The 26,346-nt window shown below is 45.5% G+C and overlaps 1 protein-coding gene across 1 annotated transcript in view; it reads left to right on the plus strand.

The window, feature by feature from the left end:
* Positions 1 to 1,689: 1,689 nt before the first annotated feature.
* The window catches only part of ccdc170 (coiled-coil domain containing 170), an 85,022-nt gene continuing 60,365 nt past the window's right edge, over positions 1,690 to 26,346 (plus strand). Inside the window, exons 1-6 of the mRNA XM_067989368.1 lie at positions 1,690 to 1,899; positions 8,984 to 9,060; positions 12,750 to 12,777; positions 21,873 to 22,001; positions 24,312 to 24,568; positions 25,612 to 25,756. Coding sequence (XP_067845469.1) covers positions 1,768 to 1,899; positions 8,984 to 9,060; positions 12,750 to 12,777; positions 21,873 to 22,001; positions 24,312 to 24,568; positions 25,612 to 25,756 — 768 coding nt within the window. The 5' untranslated portion in view covers positions 1,690 to 1,767. The remainder of the gene's footprint in view (positions 1,900 to 8,983; positions 9,061 to 12,749; positions 12,778 to 21,872; positions 22,002 to 24,311; positions 24,569 to 25,611; positions 25,757 to 26,346) is intronic.

The following is a 26,346-nucleotide window of genomic DNA, read 5'->3' on the forward strand; positions in this document are numbered from 1 at the left end:
GGGCACATATTACCCGGATGCTGGTTATGTGAACACCTGCTCATGTCCAGTGTTTGGTGCCTACCTTGATTGGGTTTCTGAAAGTTGCTGCAGAAACTCATCACCTACAACTGGTGGGACTGTTGTTTGATGGGGAATGGTGTGTGGCCACAACTGTAAATTTTGTACGAGGCAGTTCACCTGTTGGCACCCCTTTTTCCCCCATTGAGCAATTACAGGTTTACCTCTTAAGGGCTATACACAACAGTAGAACATGTATAAAATTTCATATTGAATACAGTGTACACAGCTAAACTATGTTCATAGTAATAAATTTATGCAAAAGGTCTGTAATTATGTAGACCAACCTCCTGGTTTAGCAGGTTGGTAAAGTATAGACACTGCCTCGATGAGAATAAAAACCTTTGGGATAGATTACTTACTCTATTCTGTTGGGTCCGTCGGCAAACAGGCCTGATAAGTTTCTGGCAGAGTTAGGGAAACTACTAATAGATTCTTAATCCTTCCTAATCCTCTTCATTCAACATACATACTAGTTGTATTCAATGTTGGCAGAGAGTGAAATTAATCATACAGGAATCTGCCGCATAGAGTCTGGGCCATCAGTTTACAAGAAAGAAAGAGCTTGCATTTATATAGCGCCTTTCATGACGTCCCAAAGTGCTTTACAGCTAATAAAGTACTCTTGAAGTGTAGTCACTGTTGTAATGTAGGAAACGTGGCAGCCAATTTGCACACAAGACCCCACACACAGATCATGTGTTTTAGTGAGGTTGGTTGAGGGATAAATATTGTTCAGTCACCAGGGAGGACTCCCCTGCTCGTCTTCGAATAATGCCATGTGATTTTTTTATGTCCAGCTGAGAGGGCAGAAGGGGTCTCAGTTTAATGACTGAAAGACGACACCTCCAACAGTGCAGTACAGTGCTGCACTGGGAGTGTCTGCCTGGATTATGTGCTCAAGTCTCTGGAGTGTGACTTGAACCCCCACCTTCTGATTCGGAGGCAAGAATGTTACCCACTGAGCCACGGCTGACAAAAAGCCCAGGGTTAGGGGAAAGGAAATGATAGCTGTGAGACTAATCCCTGTTTGCGTGCGGGTAGAGCAGCTAGAGGATTGAAATGTAGAGGACAGCAGGGCGAACGAACAGGATAGTCAGCACTGCTCTGCTCCCCGACCCCAAAAACCCCACTCTGCCCAGTTGTCGGGAGTGCCCAATTGGAGAATTTAAAGAAGAGAAAGACTGGCATTTCTATAGCGCCTTCCATGACCTCAGGACGTCTCAAAGCGCTTTTCAGCCAAAGAAATACTTTTGATATGTAGCCACTGCTGTAATGCTGGAAACACAGCAGCCAATTTGCGCACAGCAAGGTCCTAAGGGTACCCCCGCCCAACTTGAGCCAGTCAGTCTCTTTACAGATGCTGCCCAACCTGATTGTATATGGATAGCTTTTTCATAGAGCCAGCACAAGCACGATAGGCTGAATGGCCTCCGTCTGTGCTGCATGATTCTATGACCTGCTGTGTATTTGCAGCATTTTCTTTATTAATTTCAGATTTCCAGCAATTTTGTCGCTCCCTTCAATCCCAACCTGTGTGAATGATCACTGTGCCTGTCATTCAGACCCTTGCCCCTCCTCCAGCTCCTGTAGCAAACGGTTGCCCCGGGAAACCTTGATAACAATGGAGCTAGCCGGGGGCAATTCTGCACTTTCAGCCCGGCAGTTCCAGATCTCCTAGGGTGGCTGTTGTTGACGCCATCTCCGATGTCCAGCTACAGAGAGACGGATTCGGACTCGAGCTCCCCGGTTCCGGAGCTGATCGATGTCAACAGTAACCGTGCGCTGCGCTTGCTGGGACGGACGGGCTCGCCAGCAGTGGGCCGCCGAGTGCCCGAGGTGAGTGAGCCAAGTGACCTTCATTCAACACGAACCCCTCTCGGAGCCGGAGTCTAGGGCTACAGAGTGCGGGAGGCCCGGGAAGGGGAAGGCTGCTTGGAAAATGAGGGTAGTGACTTTGTTTCTGGGTCACCACCCCACTTTTTAAGGGTGACATTGCAGACCCCTTAAAATACTAAAAAAAACTGGAGTGGCAATTTGACCCTGGGGGACTGGGTACGGTGGTGTTGTGCTTATGTTACTGGACTAGTAATTCAGGGAACCTCTGAGTTCAAATCCCAACACAAAGCTATCCGATTGTCCTAGAAATCCAACTGATTGACTAATGTCCTTTAGAGAGAGAACTTACATTTATATGGCTCCTTTCACAACCTCAGGATGCCCCAAAGCACTTTACAGCCAATTAAGTACTTCCTTGAAATGTAGTCAAGGAAACCTGCCATCCTTACCCAGTCTGGCCTATATTTGACTCCAGTCCCACAACAACTTGGTTGACTGTTAACTGCCCTCTCTGAGGTAGGGTAGCCTAGCCAAACCACTCAGTTGTATCAAACCGCTCAAGAAGGTCCACCACCACCTTCTCTGGGCATCTAGGGAGGGGTAATAAATGACGGCCTTGCCAGTGATACCCACATCTGAGAATGTTATCTTGGATTTCTGCAATGCAAAAAAACCCTACAATTAAATACGAATGGTCAATATTTAAATAATGGATAAATGAGCTTGAGGTACAGATCAGCCATAATCTAACTGAATGGCAGAACAGGCTTGAGGAGTTGAATGGCCTACTATGTTAGCTCTCTCTCTCATTCACTCACTCACGGTTCATGTTGGAACCACTGACATAGAACTGAGGATGTTTTGGCAATGAGGAAATAGACTAAAGAGCAGGACCCCAAGGGTAGTAACCACATGGTTAGTCCCATGGGCAAGTCAGCGTAGGAATAGGAAGATAAGGGACTTAAATGCTTGACTGGAGATTTGGTATAGGAGGAAAGGGTCCTAACTCCTGGGACATTGGGAGCAATTTTAGGGCCGGGGTGACCTGTATGGGATGGATGGGGGCTGGAGAGATGATGTAGGAGAGGGAAGGGTTCAGATTCCTTGGATAAAAGTGAGAAGGGCTGACATTGTTAATCAAAGCCTCCACTGCAGCACCAGAACACAGGAACGATATAGGGGGATGGTGCAAAATGCTGAATCTGTTTGGTTAGGGTTAAGGAACAAGAAGGAAACTATTGGGAGTACAGTATATTACATACTGACAAATAGTGAACATGAGATAGAGGAAGAAATATATAGATAAATTAGAGAAAAATGCAGAAACGACAGATAATGTATGTGACAAAGAAGGGCAGGTGTTTGTCCGGGACTGCTTGTTAGATCAGTAAGTTTTTAGTCCAACAGGGAAAGAGGCTGTGCTGGATCTAGTACTGGGAAATGGAGTGGCGTAAGTAGGGAATGTGAAGTAGGGGAACATGTAGGAGACAGTGACCACAACATAATTAGGTTTGATATCAAAATTGATAAGGAGAGGAAGTCAAAGATAAAGGTACATGATTGGAAAGCAGCTAATTTCAATGAGATAAAAAGGGAACTAGGCCAGATTAACTAGAAAGCAAAGGAGATAGCTAAGAGGCAGTGGAGTAGATCTTGACTTTGTGTGATAGTGTAAAATGGGTGCTAGCGAGCCGGCAGCCTGTTTTACATCCCTCCCACCCCAGGGTATTAAAAGAAGTAGGTGAGGAAATTATTGATGTGTTAGTCATGATCTTCCAAAACTCTCTTAATTCAGAAATTGTCCCCTTGGATTGGAAAACTGCCAATGTCACTCCATTATTTAAGAAGGCTAGTAGAGATAAACTAGGAAATTATAGACTTATTAGTCTAACGTCAGTTTTGGGGAAGTTACTAGAATCTGTTATTAGGGACAGTATAACTGAGCATTTGGACAAATATGAGCTGATCAGAGAGAGCCAGCATGAATTTGTAAAGGGTAAATCATGTCTAACGAAACTAGTTTAATTATTTGAGGAGGCAACAAAAGTGTCTGTGGATGTTACATGGATTTCCAGAAGACATTCAACAAGGTTCTACATAAGAGATTGTTAACCAAAATGAAAGCCCATGCAATTGGAGGCAACCTACTATCTTGGATGGGAATTTAGTTAGGATCCCCTCCCCCCGCCCCCAGAGAGTAGGGATAATGATTATGTACTCAAATTGGCAGGATGTGACTAGTCGTGTCATGTATTGAGACGACCAAAGCCATTGTCTATGGTCCCTAGCCACCAACTCCATCCCTTTCAAAACCAAAATACTATGGAAGCTGGAAATCTGAAATAAAAACAGAAAATGCTGGAAGTATTCAGCGAGTCAGGCAGCATCTGTGGAGAAAGAAATAGAGTTAACGTTTCAGGTCGATGACCTTTTGTCAGAACTGGAAGAAGTTGAAGGTTAAAAAGTTTTTAAGCAAATACAGAGCCAGGGAAGGTGGTTGTGGGGGAGGCGGGGGGGGGGGGTGGGGAGGGGAGAGGCGGAAAGAACAAAAGGGGCCCTCCCCTTCTTCCTTGAACAGAGGCCCAACCAGTTCCCATCCACTACCACCCTCCTCTGTCTGGCTGAACTTGTTCTTATATTGAACAACTTCTCCTTTGACTCCACTCACTTCCTCCAAATAAAAGGTGTTGCTTTGGGAACTCGCATGGGCCTTAACTTTGCCTGCCTTTTTGTGGGATACGTGGAACATTCTTTGTTCCAGTCCTACACAGATCCCCTCCCTCACCTCTTTTTCTGGTACATTGATGACTTTGTCAGTGCCGTTTCCTGCTGTCGCACCAAACTGGAAAATTTCATCAACTTTGCTTCCAATTTCCACCTTCCCTCGCCTTCACGTGGCCCATCTCTGACTCTTCCCTTCCCTTCCTTGACTCCTGTATCTCCATTTCTCGGGATAGGCTGTCAACCAATATCTACCATAAGCCCACCGACTCCCACAGCAACTTTGATTACACTTCCTCCCATTCTGCTTCTGGTAAGGACTCTATTCCCTTCTTCCAGTTTCTTCATTTCTGTCGCATCTGTTCTGACGATGCCACTTTCCACACCAGTGCTTCAGATATGTCTTCCTTTTTCCTCAACCGAGGATTCCCCTCCACTCTAGTTGACGGGGCCCTTGACCACATTCGTCCCATTTCCGGCACTTCTGCCCTCACCCCTTCCCCTCCCAGATCCATGATGGGGTCCCCCTTGTCCTCACCTTCCACCCCACCAGCCTTCACATTCAATGTATCATCCTCCACCATTTCCGCCACCTCCAGCGCAATGCCCCCCTCAAACACATCTCACCCTCCCCTCCCCTTTCAGCATTCCGAAGGGACCGCTCCCTCCACAACACCCTGGTCCACTCTTCCATCACCCCCAACACCTGCTGTCATCCCCACAGCACCTTCCTGTGCGAGCACATGAAATGCAACACCTGCCCTTTCACTTCCTCTCCACCATCCAGGGCCCCAAACACTCCTTCCTTGTGAAACAGCGATTTACTTGTACTTCTTTCAATTTAGTATACTGTATTCGCCGCTCACAATGCGGTCTCCTCTACATTGGAGACCAAATGCATATTGGATGATCGCTTTGCTGAACACCTCCGCTCAGTCCGCAAGCTTGATCCTGACCTGCCGGTCGCTTGCCATTTTAATTACCCATCCCACTCCCACTCTGACCTCTCTGTCCTCGGCCTCTTACACTGTTCCAATGAAGCTCAAAGGAATCTCGCGGCTCAGCACCTCAAATTTCGATTAGGCACTTAACAACCTTCTGGACTCCACGTTGATTTCAATAACTTCAGATCATAACCACTGCTTCCATTTTTTTGACAGCAGCTGCTGGTAGTGGTTCTGATGTTGCCATTTACAACTCCTCTAGACCCATCCTTTGTTTCTTTACTTATCCCATTACCACCCTCCTTGCCTTGCACCATCATCCCTTTTGTAATTTATTCACTCCTGCCCTCTACCCTATCAGAGACCTTCCCTTTTGTTCTTTCCTCCCCTCCCCTTCCTTCCCCGGCTCTGTATTTGCTTAAAAACTGTTTAATCTTCAACTCCTTCCAGTTCTGATGAAGGGGCATCGACCTGAAACATTAACTCATATTTCTTTCCCCGCAGATGCTGCCTGACTTGTTGAGTATTTCCAGCATTTTCTGACTCCATCTCTTTCCCTGACCACTGTGTGAGGCTGAATCAGACCGTTCGCAACCTTGGGCGTCCTATTTGATCCTGAGATGAACTTCCGACTTCATGTCCACTCCATCACCAAGACCGCCTACTTCCATTTCCATAATATCTCCTATCTCCGCCTCGGCTCTTTTACTGCTGAAACTCTCATCCATGCCTCTAGACTTGACTATTCAATTGTTCTCCTGGCCGGCCTTCCAGCTTCCACCCTCCATAAACTTGAGCTCATCCAAAACTCTGCTGCCCGTACCCTAACTCACATCAAGTTGCATTCACCCATCACCCCTGTACTCGCTGACCTACATTGGCTCCCAGTCCGGCAACACCTCGATTTTAAAATTGTCATCTTTATTTTCAAATCCCTCCATGTCCTCGCCCCTCCCTATCACTGTAACCTCCTCCAGCCCTACAACCCTCTGAGATCTCTGCATTCCTCCAATTCTGGCCTCTTGCGCATCCCCCTTGGCTGCTGTGTCTTCAGCTGCCTAGGCCCTATGCTCTGGAATTCCCTCCCTAAACCTCTCCGCCTCTCTACCTCTCGCCTCCTTAAAGATGCTCCTTAAAACCTACCTCACTGGTCCTAATATCTCACGTGGCTTAGTGTCAAATTTTGTTTGATGATGCTTCTAAAAGCATCTTGGGATGTTTTACTCCGTTAAAGACGCTATATAAATGCAAATTGTTGTTGTGTCCCCCAGGGATTTGTACTAGGGCCTCAGCTTTTCATTATATAAATGACATGGATGAAGGAATGGAGAGCCGTATATCTAAATTTGCTGATGACACTAAGTTAGATAGCACAGTAAATAGTGTAGTTGGGAGCAGAAAGTTGCAAAGGGACATTGATAGATTAGGTGAGTAGGCAAAACTGTGGCAGATGGAGTTTAAGATGGGGAAAGAGTGAGGTCATCCAGTTTGGACCCAAGAAAGATAGATCATAGTATTTTCTAAATGGCGAGAAGCTAGGAACTGGATGAGCAGAGAGATTTAGGGTCCACGTACAGAAATCACTAAAAACTAGTGGACATGTGCAAAAAATAATTTAAAAGGCTAATGGAATGTTGGCCTTTATCTTAAGAGGGCTGGAATATAAAGGGGTGTAAGTTATGTTACAGCTGTACAGAGCTCTAGTTAGACCCCATCTAGACTACTGCATTCAGTTCTGGGCACTGCACCTCAGGAAAGATGCTTGGAGGGGGTGCAGTGCACATTCATCAGAATGATACCAGAACTAAAAGGGTTAAATTATGAGGACAGGTTGCATAGACTAGGCTTGTATTCCCTTGAATATAGAAAATTAAGGGGTGATCTAATTGAGGTGTTTAAGATAATTAAAGGATTTGATAGGGTAGATAAAGAAAAACTATTTCCTCTGTTGGGAGAGTCCAGAACAAGGGGGCATAACCTTAAAATTAGAGCTAGGCATTTTAGGGGTGATGTTAGAAAGCACTTCTTCACACAAAGGGTAGAGGAAATCTGGAACTTTCCCCCAAAAAGCTGTTGAGGCTGGCGGTCAATTGAAAATTTCAAAACTGAGATTGATAGATTTTTGTTAGACAAGGGTATTAAGGATTACTGAATCAAGGAGGAAAGATGGAGTTAAGTTACAGATCAGCCATGATCTAATTGAATGGCGGAACAGGCTCGAGGGGCTGAATGGCCTACTCCTGTTCCTATGTTCCTCCCGACTTTTATTTCCATTGAAGTCAAATCGGGAGAGATGTATAATGGACGGCTGATCTGATATCGCCTGTTTTACACTATCACCAAAAGTCAAAATGACCCCCAAAGAATGGGAAGCACTCAAATAGAAGCTGATTGGCGTACAGACCGGCCATATTTTCACAAAAAGTGAAGGTGGTGCAGCAATAGTTGGAGTTCCTTGGATAATTAGAGATATTAAAATTAAAATGCAACTTAAAAAGAGGCATGTTACAAATCTAGAGCTAATGATACAAAGAAAATTAAGCAGAGTATAGAAAATATAGAGCGGAAGCAAAAAAGTGTAGCAAGGCCAGGAGAACGTGGGTAGAAAGACTTGTAACATACAGTGAAACAATAAAGGATTTTATAAACACATAAAAAAATAAAAGGGTAGTTAAAGAAAGGGTAACGCGATTTGCCCACTATACGCAGTGGATGGTTTTAAGGGGAAGAGCTGGACGTACGTGGGCTTGGTGGTTAGCATTGTTTGTGCTTAATCTAGTTCAGTGAATTTTCAATATGACCCATCACCTCTGGAACTTGAACTACTTTACGTGGCTTTAATATTAAAGAATCTTCAATCTTCAACACTTTTTTTCTTAAGTGTATTCAGTTTTGTATGGAGCAATTTGAATAGTCTGCTCAGCTTGTGAGGAGGATTCTCATCAGTGAAGTGGTGAAAGAAACAATTTTTCTTGCGGAATGAACTTAAGTAGTGCAACATGTATCATGACACTACTTAGAGGGGATTAAGCATACGAGATAATTGCACCTTAACAAAGTGCGAACTACTTACTAAACACTTGTCTCTGCCCCTGGGGCTAGAATATCATTACAAGTTTTTATTTTAATTTCAATGCGAGTAAGAGAGATTCTGGTGCTGTAGAGGGTAATCAAAAATGCCCCAGTCCCATACTAGTGCTGAGTGTGACCATTCCTCACACGTCGGTTAGTAGAACAGTTGCTCTTGCCCACAAATCGAACTCCATTTGCTTTTACAATCATAATTATTGTAATTGTAGCATCTCAACTGATTTAACCTAGGATTACAGGTACATTTTGTGGTCATGATACAGGAGTTGATTATTAAACTATGAAAGAGGTACTTGTCTGTCTTTATAACTACCAGATTAATGTTCCAGCTTCAAGAGCAACTTAATGCAATGAAGCGGCAGCTGACCGAGAAAGAAGAATTAATTGCCACTCTGACTGCTGGGAGGTAAGAGTGTAGTACTGAGAGGCACATCACTACTTTACACGAGTGTGTGTGTGTACTAAGACATCACATAGTTAAAGAAAAAGAAAGAAAGACTTGCATTCATATAGCGTCTTTCATGAGCTCAGGTGGGCCCAAAGCACTTTACAGCCAATAAAATGTAGTCACTATTGTAATGTAGGAAACATGGCAGCCAATTTGCGCACAGCAAGGCCTCACAAACAGCAATGAAATAAATGACCAGATAATCTGTTTTAGTGATGTTGGTTGAAGGATAAATATTGGCTGGGACACTGGGGAGAACTCCCTTGCTCCTCTTCAAACAGTGCCCTGGGATTTTTTACATCCACCTGAGAGGGCAGATGGGGCCTCAGTTTAACATCTCATCAGAAAGATGGAACCTCCGACTGTGCAGCACGCCATCAGCACTGCAGTGTCAGCCTAGATTATGGGCTGAAGTCTCTGGCATAGGACTTGCATCCACAACCTTCTCACTCAGAGGTGAGAGTGCTATCCCCTGAGCCACGGCTGACACCTGTATCTATCTGACACAATCTGTTCCTCATTTGACTATTAAATTAAAACTTTTCTGCCTCCATCCTTCATATCGTAAACATCAAAGTGCTTTGTATTGATAGGCTTTGTGGTTTTACCTGGTTAAATTCCAGCAGTACCTCTGTTCACAACTGAGCCTTGGCTGTTGCCAATCTAAGCCTAAGCTCTCTAGAGTTGGGTAAGTGGGTTGTGCCCCTAAAGGAGACAGCGTGCACTCCATATTGGAATTCTCGGTAGCTTGGTTAGGGAACCGTTTGCATTCGTTAGATATTTTGCTGACCAAAAAAACCCCCTATATCGTAAAATTATATTATATTATTTATATAATAAATTTATTTATTTACTTATTTATTATAAATAAATTTACATATATATAAATTATACTATATTATTTAAGACTTTAAAACCCACCTCTTTGACCAGACTTTTGGTCGCCCCTCCTAATATCTCCTTCTTTGGCTTGGCATCCATTTTTGTCTGATTACACCTGTGTGAAGCGTTGTGGGATATTTTTCTACGTTAAAGGTGCTATATAACCGTAAGTTGTTGTTGTACTTCGGTATAATGCAGAAATATTTGAACTGATTTAACATAGGATTGCCAGTCATGGTTTGTTTCATGATTTCAAGACTTCTATAGATGAAAAAAAATTCAAATATGTTTTGCAGGTACAATTTTAACATTTGTATGATCCCAGAATTGGAGTGAGGAGATCATATTTCTACATTTATAATGTCGCAATAGAACAGTGAACTTGCCACAAAGTTTACTCTTTCCAATCTACATGAAATACATACAAAGAGCTTGCGTATAAATAGTACCATATCTCAAAGTGCTTCACAACTAGTAAAGGCGCTATATAAATGCAAGTTGTTGTTGTAGTTACTTTTGAAATGCACTCCCTGTTGCTATGTAAGTAAACAGCAACCAATTGCACAAAGGAAAGTCCCACAAACAGCACATGAAATGAATGACCAATTAATCTGTTTTTCGTGGCATAAACTGAGGGAGAACTCCCTGCTCTTATTCAGATCATGTCATTGGATCTTTTGTGTTCACTTGAACAGGCAAATTGGACCTTGGTTTAACATAATTTCTGAAAGACAGCACTCTCTCAGTACTGCACTGAAGTGTGCTTAAGTCTCTGGAGTGGTGCTGAAACCTACAATTGTCTGACTCAGGCAGGAACGCTAACACTGAGCCAGTCTGACACTTAATACAATGTAATTGATAATTCCAAGCAAAATACTTTGTTGAGATTTGTGTGATGTGAAGTTTTTACCTACTCATTAAGGTTGGCGTTTGAGGGTTTGGTTAAGTATTCAGTTTTTTCTCTATAGTATATATGAAATATATTTGTTGTATATACCTTAATACAGTGGACCCAGTGTGATACTTGCTTTGTTCGGTGCAGTAAATCTTAGGAATGATGTGTTGGGCCCAGTAACCGGGATCCGTTGTGTAACCTTTCTCATCCATGGGCATAATTATCCATATTAATACTTGGTTTAAAGAAACAAAAACTAAGGCCTGTAACAAAAAAAATTGCAATGTAACTGTTACAAATTTCAGGTCTGCACTATTGAATTCAACATGACCAATCATTCCCATAAGCAGATCCCAAATCCCTTATGATCAGGTGTTTACCTTTACTGCTGAATACCTATTCTTACGATAGTGTGACCTGAGGGCTAGAACACATGCTGCATGTGTCTTTCTGTGGAAGGTGGTCTAATTGGCAGTCTAGTGAGAGAAAGTCAATTGGTGGTGGGTTTCCCAAACCCACGACCTCCACCAACAAGAAGGACAAGGGCAGCAGGTGCATGGGAACAGCATCATTTCCCGACTTGGACATATACCGCCATTCCTTCTTCATCGCTCGGTCGAAATCGTGGAACTCCCTACCTAACAGCATTGTGGGAGCACCTTCACCATATGAACTGCAGCAGTTCAAGAAGAAGGCTCACCACCACCTTCTCGAGGGCAACTTGGGAAGCGCAATAAGTGATGACCGTGCTAGGGATGCCCATATCCCCAGAATGAATAAAATAAAACGACAACCTGATTTATTTTACACGCAATATATTCACACTTGAGAAGTTTGGATAACAGCTAGAGTTAATTGACAGGGCCTGCACCCTGAAGGGGGAGGGTAGCTTTATTGGCCAACCCATGGACAGGGAGGTCAAACCGTCAACTTCCTTTACACACAAGTTACACAAAGAAGACAGAAACACATATTCTTAGTCAGTTGTGAAGCCTGCTGCGAGAAGCCACGCCAACGCTGGAAAGTAAGTTAGGGCTGGTCAGAAAGAGAAAGAAAAATGAGGATTTAGCCAACTGATAGAAAACAAATCACATTACGCTATCCCTATGTCACGGGAAGGATTACAGAGCCTGGAATTTTTAAATATTCTTGGGATGTGGGTATCGCTGGCAGGGCCAGCATTTATTGCCCATCCTTGGTTGCCCTTGAGAATGTCGTGGTTGTTCAAGAAATAACCAGCTTTTTGATTTTACATTGATCTCGTGTCACCAGAGCATTCATCGGCTCTGCCTTTCAGAAGGTTGGAGAAGCATGCATGAAGACATGTATGGGAAATTCTGGTATCCAATCCTTGTAGCAAGAGGGTCTCATTGTTACACCATCGAGTCAGACTAGTGTACATCCAGATATTGTACATCCAGATATTGGGTCGCTAAATGAAACTCTTGATCATGAGGGTTGCAGCTCTGCTTACCGGAGAGCCCAATTGTAAACCGAGAGAATAACTAAGATAGAACCAAAATTTGTAACAGCCTCCCAGGCCAAATAAAACTCTCAAAACGGGCCATTAACTTTGACATCATGACCCCATGTGTCATGCAGCTGGCTCCCATCATTGGATAGTTGTGATGCCACCCCAGGGTCTACGTGGTATGCTCCATTTTTTATTAGACAATATCTTCAAGATTTTGTAACTTTTCTAATTGATATACTTCTACTCATTCATTTTTAAAGTTTTTTTAAAAAAATGACTTTGTAGCAAGTACCGTGCTTCTTTTAATCCATGATTTTGACATCAGTCCAATATTCAGTCTCTGTAACAGTAATTTAAATTGTATTCATGCATGTTTCTTTCCTTATCTCACTGCAGGAGTCGGAGCAGATTGGAAGCGCACAAGGTATGTGTTTTGGTTGAAAATCACGGTTGTTCATATTAGCAGATGATCTTTTAACATGTTAACATATTCGTGTGTCAATACTCTTCCACTATTGTAGCAGAGACATTAACCCCTTCAAAAGAAACAGGTTACCACCCCTATAAAGTAACGCATAGGGGAATGTCATATGGACACTTCAAACACTTGTCCGCAAATACCATTAACAGTAATTCTTAGGGTTACGACTGTAAGGTGCTTTTGAAAAGCTGATCTTGAGCCCCACTTATACTTTTCCTACATGCTTGTGTTTTTTGCAGTTGAGTTACATCGAATTACATAGAATTTACAGCACAGAAACAGGCCATTTGGCCCAACTTGTCGATGCCAGTGTTTATGCTCCACACGAGCCTCCTCCCACCCTACTTCGTCTCACCCTATCAACATAACCTTCTATTCCTTTCTCCCTCATGTACTTATCTAGCTTCCCCTTAAAGGCAAAAGCAGAATACTGCGGATGCTGGAAATCTGAAATAAAAACAGAAAATGCTGGAAAAGCTCAGCAACTGAGGCAGCATCTGTGGAGAAAGAATCAGAGTTAATGGGCTCGATATTAGGAGGGCGGCAGGGGGGTGATTGGGCGCGTGGGTAACGCGCCCGGTGAAATCAGTCTGCCCCGCGCGCGATCGCAGCCTAATTGTATCCACTTACCTGGTCTTCCGGGTTCCCCACTGCTAATCTGCGCGTCGGGCGGACTGCGCATGCGCAGTAAGGTCTGTCAGCTGGAGGAGCTCTATTTAAAGGGGCAGTCCTCCACTGACTGATGCTGCAAGAAATAGGAAAAAGTACAGCATGGAGCAGCCCAGGGGGAAGGCTGCTCCCAGGTTTAATGATGCCTCACTCCAGGTATCATTGGATGGGGTGAGGAGGAGGGGGAGGACAGAGATCTTCCCCCCAGCAAGCGGGAGGAAGTGGCCTGCCACTGCCACCACGAAGGCCTGGCTCGAGGTGGCAGAGGAGGTCACCTGCACCACCAACATATTGCCCACCTGCATACAGTGCAGGAGACGCTGCAATGACCTAAATAGGTCAGCCAAAGTAAGTACACTTACTCATTCCCCTACACTCCATCTGCCACATCACCGCCCCCATCCCACATCTCCTTCTGCACTGCCAACACTACTCTGTCACATCACCCCTCACACCCACTCAAACCTCATCCTCATCTTACCTGCACTTACTCACCTCGCCAGTACTCATCCTGCCACTACCACTCAACCCAATCCTCATATAATCTCATGGCTCTATCTCATACTCACCCTCTCATGCATCTCTTTCACAGTCAGCCTCACTCAACCTGCCACTACCTGTGCTGCAGCCACAGGGCATGCATCACATATGTGCAGTAGGCAGCGTAAGGCAAACATGTTGTGAGCATGAAGGGGATGCACAAGGGTGTTTGAGGGTTTGTCATGGTTTTTACTTATATTTAATTTCTGACCAACTCACATCACATATTATATTGGCACCACTACTGCCACGTCTTTGCGAATCTTGTCTGGTTTGTGCAATAATGCCCTTTCCTGAGGATCACAATGAAGACCCACACCTGATACCACCCATTGTGTCACTGCAGAGTGGGTGTAGGTGTATTTGCAGGGCTCTTTTGTGCAGACGACTGAGAGACGCCGGCGATGTCCCCGGTGGCACCTTGGAAGGATGCGGAGAAGTTGTTGAGGGCAGTGGTGACTTTGACAGCGACAGGTAAGAAGATGGTGCTCGGGCCAGCTGGGAGCAGCTCGGCATGAAGGAGGCTGCAGATGTCCACGACTACATGTCGAGTGACTCTGAGCCTCTGTGTGCACTGCTGCTCAGAGAGCTCCAGGAAGCTGAGCCTCGGTCTGTGGACCCTGTGGTGAGGGTAGTGCCCTCTGGGACGCATCTCTCTCTGCGGTTGCCCTCCCTCCTGCTGTACAGGTGGATGTGTCACAGCACTGTGTTGTGGAGCTCCACGTGTCAGAGGTGGCCGGCGAGGCTGGTGTTGCTGTTCGCCCTCCGAGGAGGTCATGACTGCAGCTACGGCGGCCCCCATCCGGAAGGTGTACATCTGAGGGGGTCCGCAAGGTAGGTACATGTGTCTGGACCATGGGGTAAGTGTGCAAGTTTGTGAATTTGATTGTTAGGAGGAGGGTGGTGGAGGCCAAATTTTGTCCCAAGTGACAGAGTGGCCTCCTGCAATGAGTGAGGGTCTCCCCCTCCACCTGTCAAATGGACCGTTGCAGCTGCCACAGGCTGATAGCTGCAACACATCCATTTCAACTGGGAGTGTTTCCCCCAGTACGGGAAACAGTCCTAGTTGTTTGTAAAATCCCACCCCTCCTGAAATATCTCTTTAATCAGGTCTGTTAACGACCTGAAATACCAGAATAAATACTGTTAAGTGGCACCCCGCCGGCTTTAATTGCCTGCGGGAGTCCCACATGCGGGGGCTGCGTGTGCACGCCGGCGTGTCTGTGGGGAACCCGGAAGTGGGCGGGTTGGAGCCGGGCTCCCGACCCGCTCCGGGATTCCCCGATTTTCGGAGCCCCCCCGCCAGGAACACACCCGATAGTGGGTGCTAATATCGAGCCCAATGTTTCAGATCGAAGACCTTTCATCAGTGGAGAACCTCTCCTCCCCACGGCACCTTCCTGTGTGAGTGCAGGAGATGCAACACTTGCCCTTTCACTTCCTCCCCACCCTCCAGGGCCCCAAACACTGCTTCCAGGTGAACCAGCGATTTACTTGTACATCTTTCAATTTAGTTTACTGTATTTGCTGATCACCATACTGTTTCCTCTACATTGGGGAGACCAAACGCAGATTGAGTGATCGCTCTGCTGAACACCTCCGCTCAGAATGCAAGCATGACCCTGACCTGCCGGTAGCTTGCCATTTTAATTCCCTGTCCTCCCCACTCTGACCTCTCTGTCCTCGGCCTCTTACAATGTGCCAATGGAGCTCAATATATGCTCGAGGAACAACACCTCATCTTTCATTTAGGCACTTTACAACCCTCCGGACTCAACATTGATTTCAATAACTTCAGACCATAACCACTGTTCCCATTTTTTCAGACAGTAAGTGCTGGTTTTGCTCTTGCCATTCACAGCTACTCCAGGCCCATCTTTTGTTTCTTAACCTGTCCCATTATCAGCCACCTTGCCTTGCAACAACATCCCTTTTGTCATTTGATCACTCTTGTCCTATACCCTATCACAGACCTTCCCTTTTATTCTTTCCTGCCCCCATCCTTTCCCTGGCTCTGTACTTGCTTAAAAACTTTAACTCTTTAACATCTTGCAGTTCTGATGAAAGGTCTTCGACCTGAAATGTTAACTCTGTTTCTTTCTCCACAGATGCTGCTTTGCTTGCTGAGCTTTTCCAGCATTTCCTCTTTTTATTCCCCTTAAAGGCATCTAGGCTATTCGCCTCAACTACTCCATGTGGTAGCAAGTTCCACATTCTCACCAATCTTTGTGTAAAGAAACTTCTCCTGAATTCCTTCTTGGACTTATTAGTGACTATCTTATATTTATGACCCCTAGTTTTGAATTCCCCCACAAGCAGAAACATCTTCTACGTCTACCCTATCGAGCCCCTTCATAATTTTAAACACCTCTATTGGGTCACTGCTCAGCCTTTTCTTTTGTAGAGAAAAGAGCTGCAGCCTGTTCAATCTTTTCTGATAGTTATAACCTCTCAGTTCTGGTATCATCCTTGTAAAACTTTGTTGCACCCTCTCCAGTGCCTCTATATCCTTTTTGAAATATGGAGACCAGAACTGTGCACAGTACTCTTAAGATTTTCTGTAAGGTTTAATCTAACAATGAAGCAACTTTAGTAATCTGAGTAAACTCTCATCCCCTGTTGCTGCCTTAGAGTAATTTACAATGATTTATATTGATACAGCAGAGGATGCTTCAGAGCTCTTTGGAGAAAGGTGGATTTGGGAAGTATGTAACATCAAACTTGAGCAAAGGCAACAGCCTGAAAAATCTGTGGGGGTTCTGCCAATCTTCCGACGGAACCCATCGGGAAATGGCAAGGGTCTGAATGTACCAGGACTTTGCCATTTCCAGCATTTTCTGACGCCCACTAATGGGTGCGACCTCTGTCTGTCCTGTACAAAGCAAATGTCAGGAGGGCAGAGCCATGGGTGGGGGCTGCTCGCGCTATAAGATCCCGCACTGCCTGGATCAGTCAGGACCCAGCGCAGTACTGGAGGCTGGTACGTGGAGTGAGATCAGGTGTACGGGCCTTCCGGGCCAGGGAAGAGTGGGAAGGAGGGCCCGAGGAGACATAGCTGGGGTCTGTGGAGGCGATAAGCAAACCTTCCCTAACGTTCACAGAGGCTGGTTTATCTGACTGCATAGGGCAGTGAGTGCTGGAGATGTGCCTGATGGCCACATGCAAATTAGGGGCTCTCCCACTGACCCTGGAAACACCAGTGGGGTCAGCGCCAGAGGGCACGATCGAGGATTTTCGGGGCCGGCGCGTTCTGGCAACCCATCGGGAAATAGCACTTTTAAAGGGGAGGTGTATTCCAAGGGGAAATAATTAAATACAAAGCATATCCCCCTTGTACAGTTATTAAAATACCCAAAACTGTCAAGGAATAGGGTGATTGGGAACTACCCAGCATGTTGCAGGACCTATTGGTGTGGAATCCCCATCCTATTATCGATCTTTCATTGCCACTGCACAGTAGTGCTGTTGATGCTGTTTTTGTTGATACTGTTCTTCATGTTGTATAGGAGGTCTGATGTCTTTTAATACTCCAATTATTTCACTGATTAAACTGATCATGGCCTGGCTCATATTACCTGGAGTAGATCTGAGTGCTTCCCCCTGCGGGGCAACAGACCCTATGGGCTTCATTTTAGCACCCGCTATCGGGTGCGTTCCTGGCGGGGGGGGCTCCGAAAATCGGGAAATCCCAGAGCGGGTCCGGAGCCCGGCTCCAACCCGCCCACTTCCGGGTTCCCCACAGACGCGCCGGCGTGCGCGCGCAGCCCCCGCAGGTGGGAATCCCGCAGGCAATTAAAGCCAGCGGGATGCCACTTGACAATATTTATCTAGGTATTTCAGGTCATTAACAGACCTGATTAAGGGATTATGTGAGGAGGGGTGGGATTTTACAAACAACTGGGACTGTTTCCCATACTGGGGGAAACACTCCCAGTTGAAATGGACGTGTTGCAGCTGTCAGCCGGTGGCAGCTGCAAAGGTCCATTTGACATGTGGGGGGGAGACCCTCACTCATTGCAGGAGGCCACTCTGTCACTTGGGACAAAGTTTGGCCTCCACCACCCTCCTCCTAACAATCAAATTCACCAACTTGCACACTTACCCCGGGGTCCAGAGACATGTACCTACCTTGCGGACTCCCTCAGACGTACATCTTCCGGATGGGGGCCGCCGTAGCTGCAGTCATGACCTCCTCGGAGGGCGAACAGCATCACCAGCCTCACCGGCCACGCCGTCCACCTCTGACACGTGGAGCTCCACAACACAGTGCTGTGACACATCCACCTGCACAGCAGGAGGGAGGGCAACCGCAGAGAGAGATGCGTCGCAGAGGGCACTACCCTCACCACAGGGTCCACAGACCGAGGCTCAGCTTCCTGGACCTCTCTGAGCAGCAGTGCATACGGAGGCTCAGAGTCACTCGACATGTAGTCGTGGACATCTGCAGCCTCCTTCATGCCGAGCTGCTCCCGGTTGGCCCGAGCACCATCTTCTTACCTGTCGCTGTCAAAGTCACCACTGCCCTCAACAACTTCTCCTCCGCATCCTTCCAGGGTGCCACCGGGGACATCGCCGACGTCTCCACAAAAGAGCCCTGCAAATATACCTACACCACTCTGCAGTGACACAATGGGTGTCATCAGTTGTGGGTCTTCATTGTGATCCTCAGGAAAGGGCATTATTGCACAAACCAGACAAGATTCGCAAAGACGTGGCAGTAGTGGTGCCAATATAATATGTAATGTGAGTTGGTCAGAAATTCAATATAAGTAAAAACCATGACAAACCCTCAAACACCCTTGTGCACCCTCTTCATGCTCACGACACGTTTGCCTTACGCTTCCTACTGCACATATGTGATGCATGCCCTGTGGCTGCAGCACAGGTAGTGGCAGGTTGAGTGAGGCTGACTGTGAAAGAGATGCATGAGAGGGTGAGTATGAGATAGAGCCATGAGATTGTATGAGGATTGGGTTGAGTGGTAGTGGCGGGATGAGTACTGGCGAGGTGAGTAAGTGCAGGTAAGATGAGGATGAGGTTTGAGTGGGTATGAGGGGTGATGTGACAGAGTAGTGTTGGCAGTGCAGAAGGAGATGTGGGGTGGGGGCGGTGATGTGGCAGACGGAGTGTAGGGGAATGAGTAAGTGTACTCATTTTGGCTGACCTACTTAGGTCATTGGAGCGTCTCCTGCACTGTATGCAGGTGGGCGATATGTTGGTGGTGCAGGTGACCTCCTCTGCCACCTCGAGCCAGGCCTTTCTGGTGGCAGAGGCAGGCTGCTTCCTCCCGCCCGCCGGGGAGAAGATCTCTGTCCTCCCTCTCCTCCTCACCCCATCTAATGATACCTGGAGTGAGGCATCATTAAAGTGGGAGCAGCCTTCCCCCTGGGCTGCTCCATGCCGTAATTTTTTCTATTTCTTGCAGCATCTGTCAGTGGAGGACTGCCCCTTTAAATAGAGCTCCTTCAGCTGACAGACCTTACTGCGCATGTGCAGTCCGCCCGACGCGCAGATCAGCAGTGGGGAACCCGGAAGACCAGGTAAGTGGATCCAATCAGGCTGCGATCGGGCGGGGCAGACTGATTTCACCGAGCGCGTTACCCACGCGCCCAATAGCCCCCCGCCGCAAACCCGCAGCCCTGGTAACATCGAGCCGCATGCCTCTACTTTCCCCAGAGACGCAGAGAGGCAAAATATGTTTCATTTTTCCTTTTGCCCATGAGCAACTCCACTGATGATCAGCCAGTGACTATGGAATAAATTTTTAGACAGTCTTGATACGCGAAGATCTGTGCGGCAGCGCTGAAGCTGAAAATTGTCCAGTATAATTTGGACGAATGCTTTGAATAAAAATGTCTCTAAACTTTCCTTCCCCTCCAACAATCACCGCAATTTCATTGGCAGCCCTAAAATATTGCATTTCCACTCTCTGATTTAAGTGTATCCAGACAAAGCTTTCAAACGGTTGTTCAGGTTTGCCTGTTTGGCTGTTTTGTAACTCTAGCCTGGATCTTATTTCCCTAATGTAGATCATCGTATAACACATTTGAAAGATATACTGTTCTTCCACCTCCGTAACATCGCTGGTCTCCGCCCCTGCTGCAGCTCATCTGCTGCTGAAACCCTCATCCATGCCTTTGATATATGTTGGCTTGACTATTCCATTGCTGTCCTGGCCAACCTCCCACCTTGTACCCTCTGTAAACTTGAGCTCATCCAAACCTTTGCTGCCCATATCCTAACTCGCAACAAGTCCCATCCACCCATCAACCCTGTGCTCGCTGACCTACATTGGCACCCTGCCCGGCAATGCCTCGATTTTAAATTTTTCATCCTTGTTTTCAAATCCCTCCATGGCCTCGCCCTCCTTAACTGTAACAGCCCTACAACCCTCTGAGATCTCTGTGCTCCTCCAATTCTTGCCTCTTGCACATCCCCCATTTTACTTGCTCCAGCATTGGCAGCCGTGCCTTCAGCTGCCTAGGCCCTAAGATCTGGAATTCCCTCCCTAAACCTCTCCACCTTACTCTCCTCCTTTAAGACACTCCTTAAAACCTACCTCTTTGACCAAGCTTTTGGTCACCTGTCCTAATATCTCCTTATGTGGCTCGGTGTCAAATTTTGTTTGATAATGCTCCTGTGAAGCACCGTGGGATGTTTCACTAGGTTAAAGGTGCTATATAAATGTAAGTTGTTCTAATCAAATGAGTGCAGCAGCCTCCCATGGTTATCTGAACTCAGCACACAACCTGGACATATTGTTGAGACACATTTGTTTGTTTAGCATTCTTTCCAGTTCCAGAGATTCTTGCTCAGTGAGAGACTGAAGTTGTTAGTATGGTTCAGTAACTTTGACCACTGCTGTTGGAACAAAATGCTGCAGACGCTGGAAATCTGAAATAAAAACAGAACATACTAGAAACATTCAGCAGGTCAGGCAGCATCTGTTGGGAGAGAAACAGAGTTAACATTTCAGGTTGATGACCTTTCATCAGAACTGGAAGATGTTAGAGATGAACACATGTGTTGTTAGAAGTTGTTCTAGTGGCAATCCTTCTCCTGCTCTGACTATCTGGAATTATTTTGTGAACAATATCCCGTGTTTACTGACTAAGCAGGAAACACCACTCGTTCACCACTTAAAGTGTTGGGCTAATCGTGCTCTCCCAGTGGTGAGCTACACTTCCAGTGAGCCTGCTTCAAATATAGGGCTGTTGTTTTGCACTGAGCAGTAGACCAAGCGACCATGTGGTAGGTTCAAGGACGTAGGTGAGAACATTCCGGGGCTCTTGTGATCTCTAGGCTTCTGTCCTGTGCTGTTGCTCACGGTCCCATTCTGGACTTAGGAACAGAGCCAAACAGGGGGCTGATGAGGCATGGTCCCAATCTGGGCAGAGGAGCACGGTCCAGCAGGGGCTGGCGAGACATGGTCCCATTCTGGGCCGAGGTACAGAGTCGATCAGGAGGCTGATGAGGCATGGTCCCATTTTGGGCCGAGGAGCACGGGCTGGTGAGGCATGGTCCCATTCTGGACCTAGGAACAGAGCCGAACAGGGGGCTGGTGAGGCATGGTCCCATTCTGGGCAGAGGAGCACGGCTCAGCAGGAAGCTGGTGAGCCATGGTCCTGTTCTGGGTCGAGGAACAGAGCCTAGCAGGAAGCTGGGAAGGAGAGCACAATGGGATAGGAAACGGGGAACAGAATTTTAGAATTAAAACCACCGGACCTCAAAATAAGTAGGCGCTCAATTGTTTAGTAGCACCAGGCATTTGTCTATCAGTGTGTACTGTAGTAAGGAAAGCACACATAGTGTTTTTATTCATTCTTTAGGGAACCTTTGAACCATTGGTGGAAATTCCGGTCTCACGTGAACCACTGAATCACCATCGGGTGGCATCTGAAACAGCTCGCAGTGAACTGGCTGCACTGCAGGTCAAATATAGGAGCAGTCAGGCTGAGGTAATCTGAAATACTGAGGCCGGGAGAGGCCTGCTTTCAGATCGCAGAAAGTGAGCGTTTTTTTTTTGAATGTTCAGACGGTTATAACGTTTTATGATTAAATCACAGATCTTAATTTGTTTAGTTCTTTTTTAAAGCTTTGTTTCATAAGCTGCACACAAACACTGCCAGGCTCTTATTTTTCCTGCTGTCAGTACTTATGGAATGTAAATGGGAGAGGAAATGGAGAATAAATAAAGATTAATTGCCCGACGACAGTTTCGTCAGAATTTAATTTTATTCGGATATTTTTTAGTACTTCGAAGATAAGTTAGGGAGGCCATTGGACCCATCCTTCAATAGAAACCTACAATTCCCCCTTCACAGCGTCTCACTGCCTTTTGAATGACACCCGAGTTTTTGCCTCCACTCTCCTACCTGGAGCCCATTGCAGGAATTGATCACACTCTCTCTGTGTGAAGAAGTGCTTCCTGATATCAGCTCAACTATCTTTTCCCAGTTTATACCTGTGTTGCACTTGTCCTCCAGTCATGGTTTAACTTGAAACAGTGCTCGGGATTAACCATTTCACCTCCATTTAATATCTTAGATATCTCCCTAAGGTCTGTTTTCCTGCATCTCTTTTCAAGGCTGAAGAGTGCATATTTGTCAAACCTTTCCTTATAACCTCAGTCCCTCTGACACCAAGGATCAGCCTCATCACCCATGTGGCTTGGCTATTTCCCTCATGCCTTGCTGATCAGACTTGATTGCAGTGTTCAAGGTGCAGCCTGACTAGAGTACTGTAAGAAAGAAAGAACTTGCATTTATATAGTGCCTTTCATGTCATCAAGACGTCCCAAAGCGCTTCACAGCCAATTAAATGTTTTCGAAGTGTAGTCACTGTTGTAATGTGGAAAACCCGGCAGCCAATTTGCACACAGCAAGGCCCCACAAAGAACAATGGGATGAACGGTGGTAGTTGAGGGATAAATGTTGGCCAGGGCAACTCCCCTTCTCTTTTCAAATAATCATTTATATCCACCTGAGAGGGCAGACGGGACCTCGGTTTAGCACCTCATCTAAAAGATGGCACCTCCGACGATGCAGCACTCCCTCAGTACTGCACTGAAGTGTCAGCCTAAATTATGTGCTTAAGTCTCTGGAGTGGGACTTAATGCACACCATCATGGCTATAAGGAGTGAGTGCTACCAATGAGCCAAGCTTCCCTGGTCTTTCATTATAATTCACTCCTTTTAACCCAAGTATCATTGTGGTAAATCGCTGCAGGAGTTTCTCCGGGGCCAATATCTCCTTACTAAGGTAGCGTGTCCAATACTGAGTTCAGTACTCCAAACAAGGTCTCACTGATGCTGAGTGACAGATCAGTGTAGGCCAAAGCCCACCCTGCCCAAAACTGTATACCCTTTTTGCCAAAAATCCACCTCACAACTTGGTCCTGGACCTCTCACATGGGCCGAAGGAAGCCCTTTCATTACATGCTTAGGAGCCCAGAATCAGGATGGAGAACATGCGTCTGACAAACTCAATCTGTTCTGGGACTTTTCTGTCACTGGAGAGAGTTAGGTAAGACCAGCGCAACTCTGCCCCTTTACTTGGAAGGGTCTCGAAAAATGTGTCCCAAGCTAAAGTACACATCCACCAGAATCCCCTGGCATTGATATGGGTCAACAGTTGGGGCAAAAACCCCAGTACCTTACCATCAATAGCTTTGACATTCCTTCTTGAGATGTCCTCCGGATGAAACATTAATCCGAGCCCCTGTCTGCCCTCTCAGGTGGACGTAAAAGATCCCATGGCATTATTTTGACGAAGCCTAGGGGAGTTCTCCCTGGTGTCCTGGCCAATATTTATCCCTCAACCAACATCATTAAAATAGATGATCTGGTCATTCTCACAGTGCTGTTTGTGGGATCTTGCTGTGTGCAAATTAGCTGCCGCATTTCCTACATTACAACAGTGACTACACTTCAAAAGTACTTCCATTGGCTGTAAAGTACTTTGGGACGTCCTAAGGTTGTGAAAGGTGCTATATAAATGCAAGTTCTTTCTTTTCTTTTAATATGCTGTGCAGAGCTATTATACTGCACTGGTAGGCAGTAATCTGGAAGATGGGACTGTCAGAATTAATTTTACATGATTTTCTAAATGTAATGGATTGCAGAGAGCTAACTGATTTAAACTTGTTCTTGGCTGAAATAAAATGTCAATTATTACTTTACATTGGATACCATTATCATTAGAAAAGATCATTAACTATTTTGCATCCTGTGCGTCTATGTAACAGTGCTGACATATTCTCTTCATAGCTTACAGATGTTTGTATGAGGCTTGCATCCCGAGAGGGCTATATCCAGGAGCTAAAGGCAGAAGTTGAAAGCTACAAGGTAGACAACACAAAGCAGGCATCTCTTATCAGTTGCCTGAGAGAAAGGATTCTGGAATCTGAGGAGGACTCTGGAGAACTTCTCACATCAAAGACTCAAGCAGAAGTAACTGTGCAGGTCTTACAAAATGAGAACAGGGAACTCCAACAGAGGAATACGGAGCTAGAGATCAAACTCAGGTAGGCCTCTTCCTGAGCTTTAAAAAAAAACATTCACTGACCTTATGTCTTCTGTGTTTTTTTAGAACTGCAAATAATAAATGCATCACTATGTATCCAGTCACATACTAGATTTCAAACAGACTCTACATCAGCCATCATTACTATATCCAGTGAAATTGCATCAATTTTTCTACTGCCTGTCACAATCAGGAACATTTTCTGAGCCTTTGTTCCCAGCGTGGAGTCTTGCCTGATGGGAGCGTGGATCATAGAATTGAGCTTATGGTTATTAAAATTAAATTACCTCATCCTAATTTTAGTTCAGTTTTTAAATAAAGCACAATATAAATTTTGAAATAAACAGGAAACCTCTAGTTTTGTCAGCTGTGCTTTGCTAACATGTAGACAATGTAAACATTCTAATAACTCACATCTGTGAGTCAGAGAAAGAGAGACAGACATACCTAACTTCTTTCTTCATCCTAATTTGATTTATTTTTTAAGACAGCAGATAAGTTGAATTTTCAGGGAAACTGATAGGAAGGAGGGGAAATAGGGGGAAGGCGGCCTCTTGCCATCTGTCCTTGGGGGACCGAGTGGGAATAAGGGGTGGAGGGCATGGATAGGGATATGGATGAGATGAGAGACAATGCAGCAAGGGATTGGAAGCATACAGGGTTTGAGTAGTTGAAAGGGGAACAGGTGGAGAAAAAGGCTAAGAGAAGAGTTAAGGGGAAAGAAGCAGAAGAGAAAGATAGAGACTGAGCCAGAAGAGGAGAGAGAAAGAGCAACAGAGACAGTAAGAGTGCGACCATATTCTCCGACTTGCCCTGTGATCCACTAGTATTACAGATACATCTTTTTTCTCTATATATGTATCTAAATATATATATAAAATCTAGATGTAGATGATATATAATCATTTTGTCACATTCAGTCAAATTATCTGTTGGCATTAGAATTATATATGTAGACATGATTATACTTAAATAGCCAAAGACTTGATTTAAAAACATTAACACACTTAATGTTCCATCATTTCTTAATATTTGAATTGTCAGGAAGTATTTAACAGAGTGGGATGAGGTCAAGCAGGAACACACCAGAAGAATGAAAGAGCATGACGAATTTCTGGTGAAGCTTACCCGTGCTATTAATGTGGATTGTAGAGAAGCAGAACATCATCTGGATTTCCTTGTATCACAGGTATCAAGATCATACTTTATTGTAAGGGGTCAGTATTCCAGATAATGGTTAACCAGACTATCTCACGAGCCAGAATTCACATCCTCTCCAGGGAGCTAAATGAATAGGAACAGAATAATGAACAGAAAAAAACAAGAGTCTTAACTTCTTATTCTTTGGCAAGCTGCTGAAGTTTAATTTAGAAGATTGATAATATCCTATTCCTCACATCACAAGGACTTCCAGCAGGAGATAATGAACAACTGAAGCATGAGATCAAACAGTTGGAGTATTCTCACTCACTCAGGGTTCAGAGATTTCCATGTTCATTTAGAATAAGAAGTATGAGTTCAAGTCTGTCGTTTATCAGCGATAAGATTTCTTTTTAATCCATTTGAGGGTCTATTTCATTGAGGGCAGGGAAAGGACTAACAGCTCCCTGGCTTATCAAATTTGTAAGGGATGACTGCGATCACACGCTCTGAGTGGGGAAACTGTGCTTATGAGCCACAAGCTATCCCTGTGTGACAGACCTCCTGGTTCTGGAATTAGAGTACAGTCCCCACCACTTACACAGTCCCCGCTTATCGCGGACAGCCACCTACACCGGG

This window comes from Heptranchias perlo, chromosome 8 (genome assembly GCF_035084215.1).
Source record: "Heptranchias perlo isolate sHepPer1 chromosome 8, sHepPer1.hap1, whole genome shotgun sequence".
NCBI lineage: Eukaryota > Metazoa > Chordata > Chondrichthyes > Hexanchiformes > Hexanchidae > Heptranchias > Heptranchias perlo.